Source organism: Aythya fuligula, chromosome 9 (genome assembly GCF_009819795.1).
Source record: "Aythya fuligula isolate bAytFul2 chromosome 9, bAytFul2.pri, whole genome shotgun sequence".
NCBI classification, from domain to species: domain Eukaryota; kingdom Metazoa; phylum Chordata; class Aves; order Anseriformes; family Anatidae; genus Aythya; species Aythya fuligula.
This window is the reverse complement of record NC_045567.1, coordinates 26014131-26036881: the sequence shown is the minus strand read 5'-3', so window position 1 is coordinate 26036881 and position 22751 is coordinate 26014131. Positions and strand designations below refer to the sequence as shown.

General features: G+C 41.1%; 1 protein-coding gene across 8 annotated transcripts in view; it reads left to right on the top strand.

Moving 5' to 3' along the window:
• Positions 1–22751, top strand: part of MED12L (mediator complex subunit 12L) — a 155191-nt gene that overhangs the window by 9032 nt on the left and 123408 nt on the right. For 5 of the 8 annotated variants that reach the window (XM_032193002.1, XM_032192998.1, XM_032193001.1 and 2 more), the window contains exons 5-14: positions 1494–1663; positions 2402–2512; positions 2897–3166; positions 4241–4390; positions 4975–5074; positions 6112–6248; positions 16722–16853; positions 18002–18128; positions 20254–20468; positions 21652–21756. In XM_032193002.1, the coding sequence (XP_032048893.1) occupies positions 1494–1663; positions 2402–2512; positions 2897–3166; positions 4241–4390; positions 4975–5074; positions 6112–6248; positions 16722–16853; positions 18002–18128; positions 20254–20468; positions 21652–21756 (1517 nt within the window). The remainder of the gene's footprint in view (positions 1–1493; positions 1664–2401; positions 2513–2896; positions 3167–4240; positions 4391–4974; positions 5075–6111; positions 6249–16721; positions 16854–18001; positions 18129–20253; positions 20469–21651; positions 21757–22751) is intronic. The other 3 variants (XM_032193005.1, XM_032193003.1, XM_032193004.1) reach the window with 1 other exon arrangement.

The following is a 22751-nucleotide window of genomic DNA, read 5'->3' as shown; positions in this document are numbered from 1 at the left end:
CTGTGATTTTATCAGCGAGTATTCTGAGGCAGATTTCCACTGTAACTGTGCTGAAAGTGATGCTGAATATTACGTTGTCTGTCCAAATTCTGTTAGTTTTTTTTTTGAATTTTGGAAGTAATTTGATGTGTGTTACTGTGTAGTCTTTGACATTCCGCCAAATGTTCTAGATCTGTCCCCTAGGTAACAGAAAGGTGGTTGTGTTGTTTCTAACTCAGTAGCATAGAGATTTTGGTAATTGCTTTGGGAAAATTATTCTTTCATACCATGCCATGAAAACAAGTGTGATACAGTGGATTTGGAATTGTTTTTCCAAAAGTGAGTGTTTGAGGTAAATCTAGTTAAATAGCTGTATGAAAACACTAAAACCCACTAGCTTCATACAGAAATTTCAGATTTGGTTAGAAAGGCATTCAATGTATATTCTATGGCAGAATATTCAGTTAACAGAACTGCCAGTTATAAATTCAAAGGGGAAAAAAACACAGAAGGAAAGCGCTAGCTGAAATCTGAGGTGGGTAGTAACCAGTAAAAATAGTTGTGTTTGAGCCCTAGTTCCTGTAACTCTGGCAGTGAACAGGCTTAGGTTGTCAAAGCAATTGCATTACGCATTCATGAAAGAGTGTGCTCTTCCAAAATACGCTGCGTGCTGATTACATGCAACTCTGTCAGATGTTTGTGAGATAGTAACAAACACCCTTGGTTGTCCCAGTTATGCTGTTTAGAGTATGCCTCCTTTACAATTCCTATTTTCCCAAAGCTTTCTATGTATGGTCAAGCCATCTACTTTCATTTACTAATTTCTCGCAGTTACACTAAGTATACAATCACTGCTGGAGCATAGAGAAAAGCTGGTGGTTCTGGGTAGGTTTGTGTGTTTGAACAGTACCTACTATCTTAGGTATCACACAGAAAAGCGAATCAGTCTTCATTGCAAACCTCCGCACCGTGCAGGTCAGTCTGACCTGAGGAGCTGTCTCTGAACTTCTGCATCCTCATCAGAGGACAAACCCAGAGGAGGTGTCTGTTTCAGTGATTGCAGCAAGAATCGTATATCCCATTGCTGGGGCAAAGTCCTGTCTAGTGTTCTGGTGGCTGTATGTGGAGGGGGAGAGAGGAGGGGAATAAACCTCCATATGGAAGGCAGTAATGAAGGGTATTTATTTGATCTGTTTCAAAGCTGTTTAGTGGTTGAATGCTGAGCTCTGATGAAAGAGACAGGTGATTCCCTGAAGGCATAGCTCGTATCTGTGCTTTTTACGTCATGCTAAGCTAGCAGGCTGCTTGCACGCCTGACACTATATATATGTGCTTTGGGAGCAGCGCAAAGGAGAGGCACATAAAAAAACCATTAACTCACACTGGGGGCTGCATTATGCAACCATGTGTTAATGCTTTGGAGAAATATTTTTCAACATGAATTTGTTTCAATTCTCACTGTGAAAGAAACCTTTTATCATCTGAAGTGTTCTAATTGTGAACTTATGTTGCAGAATGGACTCAAATTATAACCAGATACCTTCGGGAGCAGCTGGCAAAGGTTGCAGAGTTCTACCATGTGACATCCAGCCAAGGCAACGGCTCTGTGGTGATGCCTCAAGAGATGGAACAAGCCTTGAAGCAGTGGGAATATAATGAAAAATTGTCATTTTACATGTTTCAGGTAATACTTTAAGAAGTGAATGGATTTTTTTTTTGAGGTCACTATTCTCGGGAAGTTGAATTTTAGATATTACTGGTAGTTTGTGTCATAAGACTTGCATAAATTTTAAATGCTAATTCATTTCAGAGATCTGCTAGCTGAGGAAACTTTGATTTGCTTATCATCCTTGATTGTGATTGCAGCAATGTACTCAATTATTCTCTCTCTTCCTATATTATCCCATCTTTTAAGGCTGTGTTTAATGATTGTGAGTCAGGCTGCGGTCGCTGTAGAGCACAAAGCCTTGGGTGTTTGAGTAGTGACCTGGCTGTTCAGTTCCATGGTGTTCTAGCCCATGCCCACCTTTGCAGTCTGCACGGGCCAGGGAGCTGGGACACCTGGTCCCCAGTCACACAGCCTTCAGCTGAAGACGTGTTGTGGCTTAGTGTAAGCAGAAGTCCTGCTAGACGTTGACCCAAGGTCACCTGAGCTTGGGCAGTGATGGTGGTAGAAGCCTCCAAGGAAGAATGCTGCTTTGTTCCTGGAATAGAAATAACTCTGAATCCTGCTCACGGCCCCTTGTCCATGCGGATGCTGTGATGGTGGTTGGTCCTTGCATGTAAAGTGATGTATGAGCATCCTGGTAGCTGTCATGGGTAATGAGAGTTAAACCAGAAATGAAATTAAACTTGTAATTGCACACCTTCTTGTTTAGTGCTCCCAGTTAACGAGTGATGCGTTTATTTAAAATCCTTTAAGGAAGGAATGCTCGAGAGACACGAGTATTTGACATGGATACTGGATGTTTTGGAAAAAATCAGACCTACTGATGATGATCTTCTTAAGCTGTTGTTGCCGCTAATGTTGCAGGTATATGCATGGTTCAAAGCCGTGTGATTTATTGAATCAATATGAGCATGACTCATTCATGTTAAATGATTGTAATATTTGCGGTGTTAAAATCTATGTAGGGATTTTTACATAAGATATTTGGGGAAATACATTGCATGGTGCATGCTTGGAATATATAAACACCTTTAAACTTTCTAATCCTTCTTAACTTGAATTGATAGGAAGTTTCTTTCTCTGTAGCTGGTCCTGCAGGACTGATGAAATTTTTAGAGACTGAACTACAGATTTGTATTTAGGATACTCCTTTGTAGTCCCTTTTAGTTTATGCATGTTATGTGTTAGATTGTTAATGAAAAATGAGTATGTGGAGTAGTAAACTGTTTTTTTTTTTTTTAATTTCAGTATTCAGAAGAGTTTGTTCAATCAGCTTACCTATCCCGTCGCCTTGCTTACTTTTGTGCCAGACGCCTGTCGTTACTGTTAAGTGATGGTCCTACCCTTGTGGCTGCACATTCCCCTCACATGATAATTGGGCCAAGCAACCCTCCTTTGGCAGCCCCAAGTCCGACCGCGCCTGGTCCTGCGGTGAGCCCGGTACAGCTAGCCTGCTCAGATTTCCTCTCCTGCCCTCAACATCGTCCGCTGGTGTATGGACTCAGTTGTATGCTGCAGGTAGGCAAGTGCTTAGTTGCTCCTTGTTTGTGAGGCTGTAACCATTCAGCTTATTGGAGAACAGTGTGCTTCTGGGTTTGGCAAGGTGCAGTAATTGGGGTCCGGAATGCAGCTGCAGCAGGTATCGTGAGAGGACCGAGTGGGTCTGGAGGGAGCCGGAGGGTGGATCCTCAGCACTGAGGTGTGGTGGAGCCACGCGTGCTGTGTGTCTGTCCGCACCTCTGCCACGAGAGGGAGCAGCTCTGCTGGCAGGAGCGGCCAAGCCTCCGCTCTGCGATGGAGTTTCTGGTTGCAGTGAGGCTCTGTGCAGCTTCTTCTCATCACCGGTGAACCTGCTCATTTATGCCAGACCCAGTTTGTCTTTGCGGAGTGCAGCTGGACAGAAGACCTTTGAGGGTTTCCCTGCTTCCTCCAGCTTGTAGTGGCTGCTTGGTGCCTGTGCAGACTGTTCAGGTTTTGTTGGGGTTACAAGCCATTTGTTGCCTTACTAACTTTTGCAGTTTTTAGGACAGTGGGACAGAAGAAACTTCATTTGTGCTTATTGGTCAGTGATGGTAGGATTGTTAGGAGTAGTTTTTTCCTAAAAAAGGACTTGTGTGATGGTACATTTTGGAGCATTTGTGTGACTGGTGCATTTCAGTTACTTTGGATTTTAGAATTTTGTGAGACGAATTCATTTTAATTATTTTCTTAAATGTTAGTTTTGCATACGTAGCTTCTTTCCGAAAGCTAAACAGCAAAATGACTCTTTTTCTGAAGCCCATTCGTGTTTCACAGAGGGGATCTGACTGAAAATAACCTTTGGTGATATTATTTGGTGGCATTATAAAAGCAATACAAATGGGAATTGAACATGCATGTATTTAAATACAATTCTTAATAATGGAGAGGGAAAATAACATAGTAATTTAATTTCTTCAAATGGATGTTTTAAAGTGATTGTGCATAGGCTTGTCTTTTGTTTCTTTCACTGTAACAGGCCAAAAATGATTAGAGTCTGATGGACTCTCTTATTACTGGTATTGTTGGTCTTGTCTTTCATGTACTACTTCCATTTTATACTATTGCTTGCAGACTGTAACTCTTTGTTGCCCAAGTGCCTTGGTGTGGAATTATTCCACAAATGAAAATAAGAACATTAATCCAGGCTCACCTCTGGATTTACTTCAAGTTGCTCCATCTAGTTTACCTATGCCAGGTGGAAATTCATCATTTAATCAACAGGTAAGCTTTTTTCATTTTCTGTTTACTAAGATGTATTTTATATCCCAAAAAGTGACTTGCATTCATGAGGACTATACCTAAGTTTAGATATTTCAGTAGTTCTGCTGATGTGCTAGTGTTTGATGACTCAAGTTTCTTCAGTCAGGTACCAATTTTGTGAAAATATCTGGAATTTTATTTACATTCAGATGTTTTTTTTACTTTAAGATGTAAAATGGCAAATAAGAGGAAGCTTGTCATACCATTTCTGAGATGTGACTTTTCAGACACATTGAAAGTTAACTTCCATTGGGTTGAATCTAAGGAGCTTACATGAAAAGATATTTTATTGTACAAAATAATTTTAAAATAATGAAAGCGTTTTAGCAGAACATACTTTAGTTTGTTGTTCCCAAATGTAGGAAGTGCTGGGGAATGCTATAGGGTACCTTGCTCCTGGTGAGAAACCTGTCACCAACAGGTTTCTTCTTCAAACTTTTCACTTCAAACTTGAAGCGAAAATTGAGACTTCCTATGACCAGCTAATTAGCAACTACCTTTTTTTTTTTTTTTTTTTTTTTTTTTTTTTTTTTTTTTTTAATCAGGTTCGGGCAAAGATTTATGAAGTAGAACAGCAGATAAAACAAAGAGGTCGTGCTGTGGAGGTGCGGTGGTCTTTTGACAAGTGCCAAGAATCGACTGCAGGTAAGACAAGTCAAAATGAAGTAAATGTTGGGAGTCTTAGCGTTTGCATCTGTTCTCCTTCTTTGAGTGTAAACCTGGTGCACTATGCTTAATTCCAGTAATAGAGTTGACAGATGGATGTAATGTAATAGCCAGCCAGCGTTTCTCCACAGAGTCCTCAGGTTTTGTACTTGCAATATAACATTAATATGGAAGTGTTGGGTAAAAGCTAAAAAATCAGGTTTGGGCTTGGGTACCTGCAGCTCCTGGATTACCTAGGTAAGAAATGTGTCTGAAAGAGCTTGTTTGCAGGTTAGGTAGGGTTATGTAGGACAGAGATTCTTGCTTGAAATACGTATGTAAAACATGCAAAATTAGAAAATATACATTTACTCTTTGAAGCTTGTACTTGAGCTTTCTTTTCCATGACAAAAAAAATATCTGTAGAAATCAGGCTATCGAGAGTACGAGCAGCTACCTAACAGTGAGATAAACATCAAATAAAGATTTGTATGGGCTTTTAGGCTGCTCTCTGTTTCTGGTCATTCTGTGCTTAGAGAACTTTTGTGTAGTGGTGCTATTCTTAGTGTAGGGGATTTGTTTGTTCAACTTGCTCATCTGTTGATCAACAGATGCTACCATCCATATGTGTGTTAGGGAAGTCTCAGCCTAAACTTATCGGTGGTCATTCTCACAGATGATTTGAGGTCCTCTGAACTTCAGTGTGGTACTGTGGCTCAGACTTGCCTTTTGCAACTGAATTGCTTGTGATTTAAACCATTAGGAGTCCAGTGTGTCAGCTTCTTCCTCTACTAGAGGAGGGCAGCAACATAAGTGGTTACAGGTAAACCTGCCAGCAGTAGTGATGTGGCCCTCCACTGCAGTCACCAAGAAATGGATTCCATGGTGGTGGCAAGTGGATGGTCCCTGCTTCTGCTGCCTCATACAGGATCCTGTGCTGTCCTGCTGCTTATGATGGTTGTGACTGATAATGCCTTAAATCCTACAGCATCTTCCTTTTTAAACTTTTTTTTTCCTCCTCTAACTCCTATATCTAGGGGTGACCATCAGCCGAGTTTTGCACACCTTAGAAGTGTTGGATCGACATTGTTTTGACAGATCAGATTCCAGCAATTCAATGGAGACTCTTTATCATAAAATTTTCTGGGCAAACCAGAATAAAGATAACCAAGAGGTAATGACCACTCTTCTCACTGTGTAATCTGTAGACAGAGAATTTTATTTTTACTTTTGAGAATTGTTTGTGTGTGTTTTTAAGTATAGACTTGATACAAAAGCTTTGTGTTTTCTTTTTTCTTTTTTTTAATTATTATTCAACATTTGGTTTATTAGGACTAAGTAGTTGTTTGCTGTTATAAATTCTTCAGTGCAATATACTGTAAAACTCATTTAGGAGAATACATGTTTTTTTGGATCATCTTTTGGGTCGTGAATTAAGTATTTTTTTCTTTTTTTTTTTTTTTTTTTTTTTTTTTTTTTTTACACTTTTACATCTATTGTAGAAAGTTTTATATTAATGGCTTATTAAATATATTAAAACATTCTAAAATCATATACTTTTTTTTTTGATATTGTTACCTGTGCTACTAAAACCATTTTCAGAGATCATAAAAATCATTATCAAAAGTCTTCAACATTTTGCTCTTTTTTTTTTTTTTTTTTTTTTTTTAATGATGCAGATGACAGCATCATTGGGCCCATGTGGTGTAATGTCAGACTCCTGAGCTTTCTTGGAGGGTGTTTGGGGAAAAGAATAACCGGCTTTAGCAATACACTTATGAAGTAAAATTTCAAAGTGGAAAATAGTAGTGAATCTGTCATAGCTGCTTATGTTAATGTTGTAAAAACATTTTTTGCAAAGTTGTTTTTCAAATTTACCTTTTTTTTCTTTATAACTTCATGTTCTTAGTGATTGATAATCATAATGCAAGGCCCTATATTGCACAGAAACACTGCACAGTAATAGTCACTCAGTCTTATAATGACTTTTGCAACAAACAAACAGAGTATGTTGGTGGGGAGATGAGATCTCTTTGGAAATATTTCCAGACAGATATACCTGCCAACTAACTCTGCATGTGAAGCTCAGAACTGGTAGGTAGGAATGAAAGACTTGCCAGTCGGCTTTGTATTTCAAGCACGTTACTATGATCATGACAGGAAAAAATACAGCTGTCTCATGCCAGCAACAATGTTTGTGTTTTGAATCATCTGGGACAAGCCTTTTTTGACTGCAGAGTTCCTACATTTTCAAGTTTAGTCTTATGCAGTCCAGTTTAAAGCGCTAGAAATCTTTAGAGTTATGTGGTACTTGCAGCGTTACGCATCTCATATAGCTGTGAAATTGGTATGTACACATATATGTTATAATGTTAGCTTCTCTAACGTGTTATGTAATATACATGTCATCATAACTCATGTTAAAAAATTGGCTTCAATTTGAAATATATTAATTGTATTGACATAGTAATTGCTAAAAATTTTTGCATAGCTCAGATTAAATCCTGGTTCTTTCAAGCTTTTGTTCCACTTTCATGTGGAAGAAATGATAACTTGCATGGTTTCTGTATTGAATTTTTTTTATCCCTTAGTCCGTTCATGCCCTGGTAAGATTTGTCCTGTGCTCTTGAAATGAAAATTGGTGTTCAATAGACTGTGTTCTGGCACTCCTTCCAACTGTTGAATTCCAGCTTCTGTCCTCCTACAGAGGTCTGTTGTGTTGGACAGCTGGTATTCAGAACAGCAGGATGAAGATTACCACTCTGTGCATTTTGAAGTACTTTATGCCTTTTGAGAGGCAGGTGATTAGATGGATTGTAGCCTTTCAGGGGCCTAAGACAAATACAGCAAGCATCTGCAAAGGTAAAATTTAAGGGTGGTGAGGAAATAGATAATGGAGAGCTGTTATATCAGACAGATGAAGTTGCTGGAAGTTCATAACACTGATGCTTGGATGCAGTCAGGATTTTTAACACACATTTTTTTTTTTTTTTTAATGGATAGGGTTTCATATGTTTTAAGTGCTAGCTTTTTGTTTGCATCTGTTTTGGGGGTCAGCTGATGTAGTTCCGTGCTGTTGCCCTCCTACATTTGTTTTTATATCTTTTTTTTTTTTTTTTTCCCCTTCTTCCTACATTTCAGAAGGTTTTTCTAACTTCCAGCTACAATTGTATTTACAAACCATTTTTTTGTGTTTCAAGAGGCAGTGTTGGTAGTGAGTGTTCTGAAAGCAAGGTAATTATTCTGTTCTGTTCTTGTTGCGGGTTGTCTGCTATTATTATGTTTGTTATGTGGTACTTCATGACCTGAGGTCGGGTTGCCTTGAAAATACCTCTGTTTTGGCTCCTGAACAGCTATCTTAAAGATGTGTTCCCTGCCTCTGGTACCAAACATCTTTATCAAGGTCTGTCTAGCTAATTTGCAGGGCTGCCTATCTTCTAATGGCATAATACTTTTACTCTGAGATGGAGAACAATGAGTAGTAAGAGAAGCATTGTCACACAAAAGTGATGTACCCATGTTTGCACAGTTGTCATGGGATATTGTAGGGAAAGCAGACAAAAAGGGTTTTAATGTATTTCTGAGAGAAGAAAACCTAACCTTGAAAGTTTCAGTTGTACCTTACTGGGTTTGGGGCTGGTATGAAACTAAACATTTAGATAATCTATAGCTTCTAAAGTCCCCTGGAGTTTTCAAGACTGTTGTTGCTTGCCTCAGGCTTAACTTTTGGCAGCCAAATGAGGTTGCCTCATGTTGCTGAATATCTGATGCTGTACTTGCTGTGTATTTTCACATTGGAGCTTTTACCATTACGTTCATGTTTATTAGTTTTGTTGTTAGCTGCTTACCTCGTGGGCAGACTGAGTGCCCGTGGCCAGCCAAGCCCTACCCGATGTTTCTGAGGCTCGCCTGCTTTCTCCAACAGGCTGCGAAGCCGCTAGATGGCAGCTTGATGTCCCGCGGGCCTGGGACCTGGCTCACGCTCTGCAAGTTGAAGCACATAAGGATGTTCCCACATGAAATGCTGTTTGTCTTTTTTTGTCTCTCTATTTCTTTCCCACTTAATAAATTTAGGATGTTTTTCCTAGGCAGAAAAGGTCATAAGTTAAGAGGTCTTGTATGTTCTGGTTTCAGATGATAACTTGTGTAAGCCCGTGAGGACTTCTGTTTTGTGAATAAGACAGCTATCTCAGGGATGTCTGCCTGCTGACGTAATTATCTAAAGCACAACATAGTTTGAAGGACAGCTATCTACTATCCCCCGTTGTGATGTGGGAATGTGTTTGGAACTTATTTCCTGTCTGTTTTTTCCTGTCGGATTCCTAAATTTTCTTGTGAAGATTGCAAGTGATGCCAGTGCTTGCATGTATCAGTGGTGCTCTCAAGTACTGGAGCAGAAGGAAGGTGACTGCTGCTACAAAGTGCTTAGGTTCTGAGTGGGTCTAAACACACACAAACGTACTCCAGATGCTGCTTTTATATGTGCTGCTGATTTCTTTGGAATCATTTTAATATACAGTTGATTGCTTCCAAGTGTTGGAGTAAAAGAAGACTTGGGGGAAGCGGCTGGAGCGAAGGAGGGTAGGTGGGTGTAGATTAGCTGCAAGGCCACGTGTCCTAGGCCCTGGAGGAGTAAGGATTGCTTTGCATCCCATGGGGAGATGCGGAGGAATGATGGTGAAGGATAGAACCTGCTAACACTGGTGATGGGGCCGAGAGACCAAAATGGAGAAAGAATACGGTGTGAGGGGCTGAGCTGTGGCTGTACATTGAGTTTGAGTGGGACAAATGGGACAGAGATGGCATACATTGAACAAAGCTCAGACTTCGAGCATCGTGCAGCAGATGGTGAAGGTGGCACACTGAAGCTATGTGAGATGTGATGTTAAATCCACGTTTTGACCGGACCTGGGACAAACCGTCCATTCTTGACCTTCTTGAGAGAGGCCACAGCAGTGATAGAAGAATCTAGTGCTTCTCCAGTGACTTGATGCTGCATTATTAAGTGGACTTGAAATAGGAGATAAGAATTACGTTGCAGTGTCTTGCAGACTGTCCCTGTGATCTAAGAATGATGGTCCTTGGATAATCACATATGAGTAGCTTGGTTTGAACCTTAACTATAGATCCCAGCCTGGGTTTGCTCTTACGGGAGGATTTCTTACTGGTGCAGGGTGATCACCAGGCTCTGTGTGCAGACCAGGAAGCGGTGCAGACATCTGTGAGATGTTCAGCTTTTTATTCATGAAGTTCCAACTGATAAAACTTTTGCTGTGAATGTTTGGCAGCCAATAAAAGTAAAATTTCACAATTAGTATGGTAAGAACGATATTACATTGTGAACATAGTGAGTACAAAAGTACTCAAAAGACTACAAAACAAAAGTAGTACATACAAAAGATACTGACTTGCATAGAGTTTCTCAGTAGATTAAGCTGGGTAGGCGGATTTGAAATCTAGAAATCTGTGACATGGCATAAGGCAGTAAATTCACTTTCATTTTGATGGTATTGTAGAAAAACATACTGGTCTTAATTATAGCCATGAGTGTTTTCCATCTGACATCTCCTCGACGCAGAATATCTCTTGTGCATTGGGGATTAGCCCTGAGGATGTTACTGTGCGGGTATCATTATGTAAAATCCTGAAGCTTCATCGATATTTGTGCTCTTGGATTGATTTTAAAGTTCAGGTCTCTGAAATCATATTTAGGTCTTGTGTTGTCTGCAACAGTCTGACTGCATAAAGTCCAACTGAATTCTTATGATGCCAAGAGTTTTTTTCATTTTAGAGTGAAAAACTCATGCTTTTAATCTTGGTTCTCACGAATGTGCTTGCTACAAACGCGGAGTTAATATTTGCCTTTCTGAGATCACTTTGCTGGAAATTAAACAAACAACCAAAAAAAAAACCAATACACCACCCCCTGTGTCTGTGGGAAAGGAGGTCTAACGATGCTGTTTTAGTTTGGTAAGCTAGAATTTAACAGTTTGATGCTGCCTGGGGGACCTGAATCTGAGTATGTTGGGATGCGTGACGGGTAAGAGAAACAGGATGAGCGAAATAAAATGAATTGAAATGAATTTGTAGAATCAGAATCTGTTTCCACAAACACTGAGAAAATAGAGGATGTTCTGAGCAGTCTTGCAGTGTTTTTAATAATGCAGTTAGTGTTAGTTCAGTTGCTTGAATTGCTTGGTTATCTATAACTTGTCTGTGCAGGTGTTTTCACCCTTCATTATTTCAGAAAATTCAACATAATATTCCTGCTCACTTAGGTATGAAGGGAGTTAGTACAAAACTTGCCTGAGAGGGAAAAAAAAATTCTGTGACATAAATAAGTGGCATAGTCCTTAAGAACAGTTTGTTTTTTCTTTTTACCTGACAACTACAGCGAAGTAGAGGAAGAGACCGGGGGAATGAGCGTGAGGAGCTGCCTGCCCGCGAGGGGTGAAGGGGTGCTGCGGACAGCTGGGTGCCCCGCAGGGAGCTCGGCTCCTTCAGTAAGGTGGTGGTCCGGGATTTGCAGGTTAGAAAGGCAGGCTGCAGTAATAAATGTTGCCATATTGTTCCCCTTCTTTTCCTCTTTTGATTTAAAGACAGCCTCCTGGAAACCATTTATTGTCTTCTTAGAAAGCAAACTTGGAGTTTAAAAATACTGGTCTTTTTTCGTGGAGGAGTTAATTTGAAAATGCAAACTGGAATTGTGAGTCCAAATTCATTATGTAGACTTGAATAAAAAAAAAAAAGCTGGTTAGTGTTATTAAATGATAATTCTAGTACATTTGAAACAGAAATGCTCATTTCGAAACTGAACTGTATTGCCCAAAGAGGCACTCAGGTTTGTTGTTTTGTTAACCTTTTTCATGATTCAAAGACACTGGCTTCATTGGACACGGACCTGACTTGCAAAAAGCATTTGCTTAGATCTGTGGAAAGATTTGTTTGAAGACATTTTCAAGATGTTTTGAAAATAATAGGAATATCCTTAGGAATATCCTTTGTACATACGTACATACATAAGTGTATATCTGTACACAATATACAGTGTTATCTCACCCATATCCTCCTCAGGCACCTCTGAGGCCAGGAGAGCCGGTCTGCTACAAGCTGTAGCTTCCTTCCAGCACGAGGTGGGGTGCTGTGCCCGGTGGCAGGGCAGTGCCGTCCTGCGGTGCGGCGGGCGCTTCCCGTAAGGGGCTCCCAGCGCGGTGGCGCGGCGCTGCCTGCGTGACATCTCGGAGGAGCGGTTACGACAGACGACGCTGGCATTTCCCAGCGGCAGTGAGTCACGCACCTGCTCCCCTTCTTGAGGGGTTTAAAAGAAGCGAGAGGGGATGGGGGTTTCCTCCTGCTTAGCGATTTGAGCTAGTTAGGGGATGCTACGTCATACTTTCTGCCTCCGTCACAAAAAAAATTTTGCAGTCTGAGTACTCGGCGGTGGTCTTAGCTTGAGCAAAAGTCAAACTTCATTTTTAGTAGCAACTTTTGAGTTAATAGAAAAAGCAGGGGCTAGTGGGAAAAGAGCTCTGAGTTATAAAAAGCAGTTTTAATAATACTTCTGGCTCTCTATCTCCAAGTGTATCAGAAACAACCATGTTTAATCCTTTCAGTGCTTCCCTTTATTAATAGTTGTGTTTCTTTTCCCTTTTTTTTTTTTTTTTAAACAAGTACCTCTGCTCATCTTCGCCCACCTTCTGCTCTACGTATAAACTGGTGGAGGTGAGACCTTTTGGTTTTCTTTGAAAAGGCTTGACTAACGACTTTCAGAAAGTTGCAGCTATTTTAAGTCATAACTATAAGACCCAGAATAGCTAAACAACGAATTTGTGAGTGAGATGTTTTCCACCACACAGCTTCTATGTGCCTAAAACAGTAGGTACGGTTCTCGGGAACTGACATTTGCAGCAATAAAAAGGCTCCCGGAGTACAGGTGTTGCTTTAAGGCCTCTCATGCGGACTTCTGTTGGGCAAGTTGCCACGGTTGTGAGCGAGGTGCCTAAACTTGTTGAAATCGTGCTTGGAAGGTGTGTGCTGCCACACGTAGTTAATCTCTGCTGTCTGATGCCACCTTGCAGTGTTTTTGTCTCACTAGGAATGGTGAGAGGTTTGGGAATTTTGAAGAAAGGGCCTTGTCTGTGGGAGAGTTCCCTCCTGCGGCTCAGAGATCCAGGTCTCACCTGCCCACGTCTGTTCTGTGCCCTGTCACATCTTGAGTCCTCCCTACAAAAAAATGTGGTCACCGAGCAACATGTGACCTGATCTCACTGCTTTCCTGCCCCTGAAGCTTTAAGGGTGCAAGTGTGATCTCACTGCTGCTCTTTAAGACAATAGTTTGAGCCCTCCTGAAATGTGGTCTGCGCTTTTCCAGGCTGGAACATCTGCAGATACAAAGTCCCAAATTAGATGAATCCAGAAGCTGGTTGTTATTAAGAGGTGTTACTCACTTGCATTCTTGTCGTGTAAGTAAACATTTATAGCATCAGAGGGGAGGAAATCATGAGGTAAGCTATCGCGAGGCAGCATCAGGAGGAAGGAAGCCGAGCAGTGAAGCTGCCGCACAGGGGGCAGGAAGCGAGAGCTCCCCATGCGTGCTCAGCAGCATCACAGGCTGCTGCGGCCCCGGCTCCTGGGAGCAGCAAACCACGGGCTGCGCTCAGCAGAGCAGCGGGTGCCCAGCACAGGAGTTTCCAGCACTGGACGTTCCAGCACTTCCCTTTTTGATGCAGCTGAGCTGAGGGCTGCTTAGGAAAGTCTCGCCTCTGCCTGTGTGTGAGAGGCTTGCTTACTGTGAGGTTTCCTGGATAATTCTTTACATTGCAGGGACTTGATACAGCCGTAAAATACATTTGTTATTTTCATTGTAAAGCAGATAGAAGTGTTTGATGGTTAGACACTTCAACATTACTTTTCTCAGCTGCTGCACTTGTCCCATGTTGCAAGAGCTTGATGTGTGTGAGTAGTTCTGGTGATGGTATATTGACCAAACAAAGTCTGATGGGGTTGAAATAGTTACCTGTACTCAGATAGCCTTTTTTTTATTGCTGAACATGTCAGTTCCTGAGAACCAAACCTACTGTTTTTAGGTGCTTAAAAGTTGTGTGGTTGAAATTCTTAGATGGATAAACACCTCCATGTGTTCTCTGTGTACATGAAACTGGAGAATTCGCACTGTGATTTTTTAACGTGAATAATCAGTTCTAGCCATCTGACCTGTCAGCCATCTCTGAAAACGGAGTTCTGCTTTTTACAGGCACAGAATTAGGGATTCTTTTTTATATTCCTGCGCTAGTAAATATCAGTGTTAGCTGATGACTCACTTAGAAACCGAATGAATTGACTGTACTTTCTGAACTGTAGGGCTGTCTGCCTCTTGTTGTTTGGGAAATAAATCAGTTTGTCACTTGAAACAGGTCAGTCCTTCAGCAAAATCTGACGTTCAGGTAGAGCAGACAAAGAATTAATCTGTACTTAATTTGTGTAGACCTCAATGCTATCATGACCAGAGTAATTTCACACTATTTTCTTGTGAAGTGCACAAACATCCATCCATTATTAATTTCTTTTAATATAACTTTAATATAGACACATTGCAGTATTATGCAGAAGTAAGAGTTCGTAGCATTTCTTGAAAAAATTGAAGTATCTTCCAGCTTTACCATGGGCTTAGCTGTAAGCGAGCTGCTCCCTCGTGCAGTGGGAGCGGTCAGCTCACCGAGCACCAGCCCTGGTGGCTTTGCCTTGCAGCACTAAATGCTGCTGAGTGCAGCAGTGAGGTTAGCTGGGCAACAGACTGGCTCTCCTGGCTCACTGACAGTGTCTGAGGGAAATACTGATGTGTGCACGCAGGTATGTGTGCTTTAGTGCTGTGTGCTGGCAGTGTTTGTGCTGCGTGTTTTCCTTGGAGGAACAGCACCCTTGTTTCTCTCGAAGGGTAAATAACTGCTGGCTTTCCACTCCTAGGATTTGACGTTTCACCAAAGAACTCAAGTCATTTTTTTAGGCCAGAACAAAAACGTGTAAGATCGCTGCCGTAGCCGTTTTACCTTCAACAGAACCCTGTGTAAGCCTCCCTTTGGAGTCTCTTGTCCCCTTCTCTGTTGCCCCAGCCCAGGGAGCTCAGACCTGCAGCATTTGTGCCCCTACCCCATTGCCTCAGCTCTTGAAGGCTTTCCTGGCCTACTTTTCTGAACAGATTTGGTCCTAGGAGCATCACCTGTTCCTCACTCAAGAAAATAAGCTTCTTTGTCATTTCCAAGTGCAGTCCCCTGTAAGGAAGGAAGGGGGAGGAAGGAGGCAGGTCCTGTGCTGCCCTCCTTGGGGTGCCACAAGCCTCAGGGAACGGGCAGCCCTTGCAGGTGGTGTCTGCTTGGGGCACAGATGCACTTCTTTGTTGGCGGTGTGCTTTCTGTTGTTGGCAGAAAGGGAAAGAAGCCAGTGTGGAGATCAGACCTTTTGAAAATGCACAGTGTCCATACTTCGGTTGTCAGCCAACTGCATCTAGCCACAGCAGAGGTGGCATTGCTGCGTGGCTTCGCTCGGGTTGGAGAGAAGCATTCCCCTTCTGCCCTCCATTGCCCATGCCCTTGTCATTTAGTGTCTCCTGTTGGGCCATTGAAATGCATTTCAGGAAATGTGTGTGTATGATGTGTGTACATGTATCCATGTGTACCCCACTTGTGTTTTGGCATATTATTGCATTTTTGTGTTTTTGAGGAGCAAGATTGCAAAGCTTTGGAGCAGTAACTTTCATGCTTGGGAGCCTGTAATTCTTAATTGCTATATAAAAAGTTTCTACTTTCTGGGGAAGCTACATTTAGCCTTTCTAATACTTATCTGTAAAGGTAGTTTCCACTAATCCTGGAGGAGGGGAGAAATCACATCTATTTATTTTGCAGGTCTTACTTGTGTTCGATGTTCAGATATAGTAGCGAGGTTGGGCAGGAGTGAGGAAGTTCAGCAGATCCAGTTCGGTAGCACACTAGAAAAATACTTCGAAAATGTAGGTAGTTAGTGCAAACAGGGATTTGATAAACATGCAAAAGATACAAACATAATGTATAGCATAGCTCTTACTTGGTAAGGGGGGATTTTCTAAAGACTGTTCTTAAAAGGCCTGTTAGGCATGTACGGGTCAGAAGTAAGTTGAGCTTTTTGGTTGGGAGTTTTTTGACCTTGGTTATTTGATCCTCACACCTCCGGAGTTGGTGGGTTTGGTTTTGTTTTGTCTTGGTATGAGTCGGTGGTGTGCTATTCATGGTCTGGAAGTGGAGGAGGTTTGGAAGAATTGTTATAAAGAACACAAATTCTGTGTGGTTATTTTGGTTGAGAGGCTTTGTGGGATATGCTTTTCCTATTTTACCCTTTACTGTTTTGTGAAGTAACGCTATGATAAAAGACAGTTTTGATTTGAGTAGCAGCAGTGTGAAAATTGGAACTTCCCTCTTCTTCTGCTCCCTCTGCTTCTAGGTTATGTTTAATTAGAAAATATGAATGAAACAACCTTCTGCATCCATTAGTAGTAAAGAAAAAAAACAGCAGCTTTTTCCCTCCCTCAGAACACCCCTTGCTGAAAGCTGCTTGCTCATAAATAAGCCTGTTGGATGTGTAGGTGAAATGGTTTTCTTTTTGTTCTTGCACTGAACAGGTAGCCCCAAACGACGAAGCTGTGGTAACTCTACTCTGTGAATGGGCTGTAAGCTGTAAAAGGTCTGGTAAGCACAGGGCCATGGCTGTAGCCAAACTCCTGGAGAAGAGACAAGCAGAAATTGAAGCAGAAGTAAGTTCTTTCTACTTCTAGAATAGCATAAGCAGTATGCTTAAAAAGAAAGATATTTCTAAAGAAAAATCACTTTAATCTCTACTCTTTTCAATACAAAGTAAGTTTGATTGCATTTGGAACACTGGAGATTTTGTTATCATTTACAGTTTTTATATTCTAGATAAAATGAAAAAGCTGTCTACTTAGGGAAGAAATTACAGCCTGAGAGTGGTTTTATGCCTCTTTGTTTGAACTGTTTTACTTCTGTGAGCTACTTGTCCAAATAAATGAATGCCACTGTACCTGGAGTTCCTTGAAAAGTGGGGCATGCATCTCCCCTGCACACAGGTGGGTGCGTGCCTGCTTGGAGGACTTGAGGATGGCTCCAAAACAAAGACCATTTTGAGGCAAAACTTGAGTGTAATTTTCATCTTGCGTTCTGTAGAACTGCATTCATTGTCAGGGGAAATGATAATAGTTTCACTGGAGAGGCAAAACACGACAGTGGTGTCTTTGATGTAAGCAGTTATCTGTCTGTAGTGGTCCTGTTGCAGCTTGCAGGAGCTGACGATGCTTCCCTGACGTTCCAGCCCTGCACTTCAGCGTGCACGGGGCGCTGTGTCAGCCACAGCCTTGCTGCAGGTCCCTGGGCTGTCAGCACCCCGCAGCCCTGCACGGAGCAGCCTCTGCAGACGGGCTGTGCGAGGCTTTCGCATCGTCCTCGCCTCGCCACAAACCACTGCGGGGGGAAGGGAGTTGGCGTGCTGCTGCTGCCTCCCGCCCCGGCACACGCGGCCGAGGTGTTCGCCCTGCCTGTTGCTACGCTTCTTGTCACTGACACAGACGAGAGGAGTTACCTTTTGTCTTCACTTTGGTCAAGGAAGTTCTGGATCTTAATTTGTTGTTGTTCTTATATGAAATTGTGCCATTGCAGGTGATGGTACGTGTGAGAGGTATTCCTTTTCAATAAGTAATCCAAAGTGAATAAAACACTTCAGTAATAACCTAACTGGGGTAATGGGAGAAAAGTGTCATTCTAGAGCGAGTCTGCATTTTATGGAGAGGTAGGAAGCAATCCCACATACACCTGCCTCACTTGCAAATTGTGGGAACACCGGCTGTGTTTGTGTGTGGATACATGCTGTTTTATGTATTTAACTGTGCAGAGATGTGGTGAATCTGAAGTCCTAGATGAAAAGGAATCTCTGTCTTCAGCCTCCTTGACAGGTTCCAGTCTTCCCGTTTTTCAGAATGTCCTGCTGAGGTTTTTAGACACACAGGCTCCCTCATTATGTGAGTATTAACTAACTCGTATTCCAAAGTGGGTCAGAAATGACTGTCTGCTCTCTGGCTGCTGAAGTCACTATTTTGTTGTAGCAGGTGTTTCGCAGTTTCTGTGATGACCAGCTTGATTTTCTTATGTATTTATTTTTGGAATTTCTTACCTTGTTATAGGATTTTTCTGTGATTTTTTTTTTTTTTTTTTTTTTTTCCTCCACGAAAGTAAATTTGGAAGAAACAATGTTTATTTCTGTTTAGGCTGTAAAAGATTTAGGGAAATTACTTACACTACATGCATAATTAAGACCAAACACTTGCCTCTTTTTGACAAATCCACCTTCAAAGTGACTGACTTGAATGTTGTGCACAAGTGTTGAAACCGAAAGCTGTTAGGTGGCAAATAGGTGGGCTGAAAAAAAAAAAGAATCTTTGTCCATTGTAGGTTGCTCTAAGAAATGTATCGGTGTAATAAAACTGTCTGATATTGTACCTCGTGTTTCTGGTACTTGTTAATGTTTTTATTTTTATTTTTTGGTGCTCTTAAATTGAGGGGGATTTTAAGTAGTTTGAAACATGATATTGAGAACTCTCAACATCCGAAAAAGGAGAAAATTCTTAAAAATCTGTTACAGACTCTGGAGTATTGGTGTTGCTCTATTTTCGTGTCATTGGTGACCCAAGTTTTACAAAACCATCCAAACTATTTGTGTTATTTAGACTTGTGTTTCTGATTTCCTTGTTTCAAATATGGTATCATCTTTCTTCACATGGGTAGCTCTGCGAGACAGCATATGGAGAATAGCTGGGGAACGTTTTCCTTGCTTGAAATATTCCTTGTTATTTTAGAAGACCAGAATAGTTTTGTTGTGTGATATTGTTTTTATGGTGGTTGAGATTCTTTGTCTCCAAAAATGAAAAGCATGTGACTGCTATATTTTGACTGAGGGCAAATCATTTAGTGTGTGGGGGTGTTTGTGTGATGCTCTTGTTGTGCCTTTCCGCGCATCTTGGTGGGCAGTTCAGGATGGGTAAGGTTTGCAGAGAAGAGTTCTAACTTAGAACTGGTGTGTTCTTGGGCGTACTGCTGCAACTTGTATACTGCAGTGTAATGGGAGTTCCAACAAACATGAGAGGATAGTGTGTTAGGGTGAAAATCAAAAGAATGTCTCTGTTTACCGTACGTGGGGGAAAGACTAATGTAGGTCTTATTGTTTATCTGCAAATTGCTTGTTACTTTGACAACAAATGACAATTCTAAGTAGAAATTGTTATATATTGAATTAATTTGAGCTTGTATTGCGTAATTTGCTGTAAGTGCATGTTGATGATTTAGATTTGGTAGTTTTGTAGCCAGAGGTTTTTATTGCTAAGTAGTTGTTGTGGTATAGAGCTATTTTCTGGTGACTGCAATATTGCAAACCTTCCTTTGTTATGGAACTAGTAAAATTAAATATAGCTGTGGCAAATGAAAACTTAATTTAAAAATTATATTTCTCTAGACTTTGCTTTGTCGTTGGCAAAATAACATGCAATTCTTTAAACAAGCTTTTTCCTGATGTGTGTGAACACAATTATTAGTTAAAATAAAGTACACAGAATAAATTCTTTGAAAATACTTTAAAAACTTTTGTATTAGGAATACAAAAGCACTGTAGACAAGACAGAATATTTACCCTAGTAACAACATTTTGGAGAAGTACAGTCACTGGATTGTCTGTTTATAATCCAAAGCTTCACAATAAACTTAAATTTTCAGCACACAAGGAACGGCCTTGCCCTCTTTCCCCCCTTTTTTCTTTTCACTTATTTCAAAGACAAATCGAATAAATAAACGCCAGAACATTGTGCTTAACTGCTGACCTGCCCAGCTGCAGTATGTGGATAGTGTAGGATGCTCTGGCATCCACTGCTGTCGGAGGTCCATCGTGTGCCTTGAGCAAACGTGCAGGTTGTATGTCACTACTTGGGAAGTGATTCATTCTGCAGAGGCAATGATAAAGCTGTCCGGGATGCCTGAGACACTTTTATCAGGCCTCTAGAACTTTAAAATGAATTTGCAGGGGTTTGTGAGTTGGGTAGCTGAGAAACAGATATTTATATGTTGAAATTACAGTCCTTTTTTTTGGTTTTTGAATAGCTGACCCAAATAGTGATCATGAGAAGACAGAGTTTGTGAATTTGGTGCTGCTGTTTTCTGAATTCACTCGACATGATGTTTTCTCCCATGATGCGTACATGTGCACTTTAATATCACGTGGAGACTTGTCAATCACTGCAACTGCTAGATCACGTTCACCTAATGGGGAAACTGTGGATGAACACTATTCTAAGGATCATGACATGAAAATGGAGGTAACGCTTCATGTTATTTCCCCCATGTTTGGTACTCAGTTTCATAAAATGTAGGTTTTTCACTAAAGCATTACTATTTCAGATGTGAGTTTTTGGTGTTTTTTTTTTTCTTCTGTTTTTACTTTTTTTTTTTTTTTTTTCAATCTATCTCTTTATCTCTCTCACTTAGAGAAAACTGAAAGTGATTTGTTGGATTCACTTTTGTATGTAACTTAAGTTTCGCAGTTTTGGTGCTAATGTGCTGAGCTGTCAGTTCTCTAGTGATCTGAGTAACTCGGGACAAACTAAAAGATATAATGTAGGTTTCTGAATTTACCAGTGGAAAAACTTACTTGCAGGCGTGCTTTAGTGAAGAGTAGAGAGAGCTTTAAACAGGTGGAATCAGCAGTAAGCCTGGGGTAAGCCCCACTGCCCTGTGTTGTGTGGGATGTGATGGCACGGTGCAGCTATGAACAGTTCCCAGCCTGGTAATCTGCTTGCAGATATGAGGAGCTTACTGTGTGCTGAACAGCCATGAACTGACGAGCATAAAGTGAAACCTCACGATTCCAACATGCACAGTCCATGTGCAATCCTGAGTCTTCTGTCAGATGAGCAGTTCTTAATCTTTTCTAAAATGAATTGAAGAGGAAGATGACTTTAAAATCCAGTCCATGGACCACATTTGTACTTGTGTGATAAGATGCAGCCTGTTGTTCTGCTACACAGTCCTTGTGGAGCTTGTGGCCAGCTAAAGTGTTCGCTCATTTATTTTTCATTTCATGTGTACATCTGTTTTGCAGGTCTCATGGCCAAATCTGTGCTTAGATGTATGGGGTTTCTCCAAGTTGCTTTTCATGGTACAACAAAACAGCAAATAAATCTGGGGCAGGTGCAAGAGTCTGCCTCCTGTTTTATAGGTATCGCTGGGAGCAGAACCGCACGTGGAGATATACTGAAGTTTTGTTTCCCCTTCAGCTCCTGCTCTTTTCTATCCTTTTGTGGATTTAGGCTTGAGATTGAAATTCACTTTTGTGAATCAAGGTTTTCATAAATATTTAAAAATAGTTACCTGAAATCTTCCTACCATCAGTACTTTTTCCTTGATTCTTATAGGTGGAATGCTCGCGTTTACCTGTGATCAGTCGAATAGGTCTTCAATAAAATGTAACTGATGCTTGTTTTTCTCTCCGACAATTATTAGGATCATAGTATTATGGAACATATGGGCATTGACTCAGGAACCACTAGTATTTTTGATGATGTAGACAAGAGTGACTTTAAGGCAGATTTTGGTTCGGAATTTCCAGTAGGTTTAACTTTCAACTTTCTGCATGCCTTCGATGCCTGTGTCTGCTGCTTGCTGTTGTCACTGAGAACGCCTCTCTGTGCCCCTAGCACCACCTCACTTCTTCCATCAACAGCCAGTGTAATTTGGAGCCAGTGCCTGATGCATTCTGGCGGTGCATGACCTTCTTTCTGTACATCTCTGCTGTGTGACAACTGCATTGCTTTACTGTGTGTCCCCTAGCTGTCCACGTGCACGCATGTGCACGTAAACACACATGTGCACACACTATCCTCTCTTCTTTGCTTTCCTCTGCTCCCCAGCATATTCAGAGTACAGTTAAGCATGAAGAAATATGCAGATACACCCACGTCTTTAACATTGAGGGGCCCCAATTGATACCTTCTGCTTTTCAAGTGACTCTTCTGTCTTTGCTCTGTTTTCCAAGTCTGTTTCCTCCTCTTCTTTTCCTAACTGTTAGCCTGATTCTGGATTACTCTTGAATCTCCTAGTTTCTTCCTTTGCACTGGTCCTCGTTCTGCATTGCATGGACTCCTGTGCCCAGACCTGTTGGTGCATATTCACTTGCAGGATATTGAGACCCCTGTTTTCTCCTAACATCTGTCATATTGATGGCTTCACGCATATCCATGCCTGCCTGCAATGTCTCTTGTCTTCTGCCACCTTCCACTTCACCCTTCTCATTATGTTCCCTCAATCACCGGACTGTCTTATTGTATTTTCCATGTCACAACAGCATAAGTGTGGAAATTGCTCTGAATTGTAATATGCTTTCTTTTCCTGACTGAATACTGCTAGTTTAAAACTTGTCTAGAAACAATGAGCTATGCATAGAGATATAACATGTACGTATCTGATTATATTTCAGGCTAGATTACCGTTTCCCTTGCTTTGTCTGTCTTTGAAAAAACACTCAAATATTTGTAAGCAAGAACAAAATTGTATCTCTGGAATTGATGAATTTCAAAAGTTAGAGGTTACACTTATCTTAAATG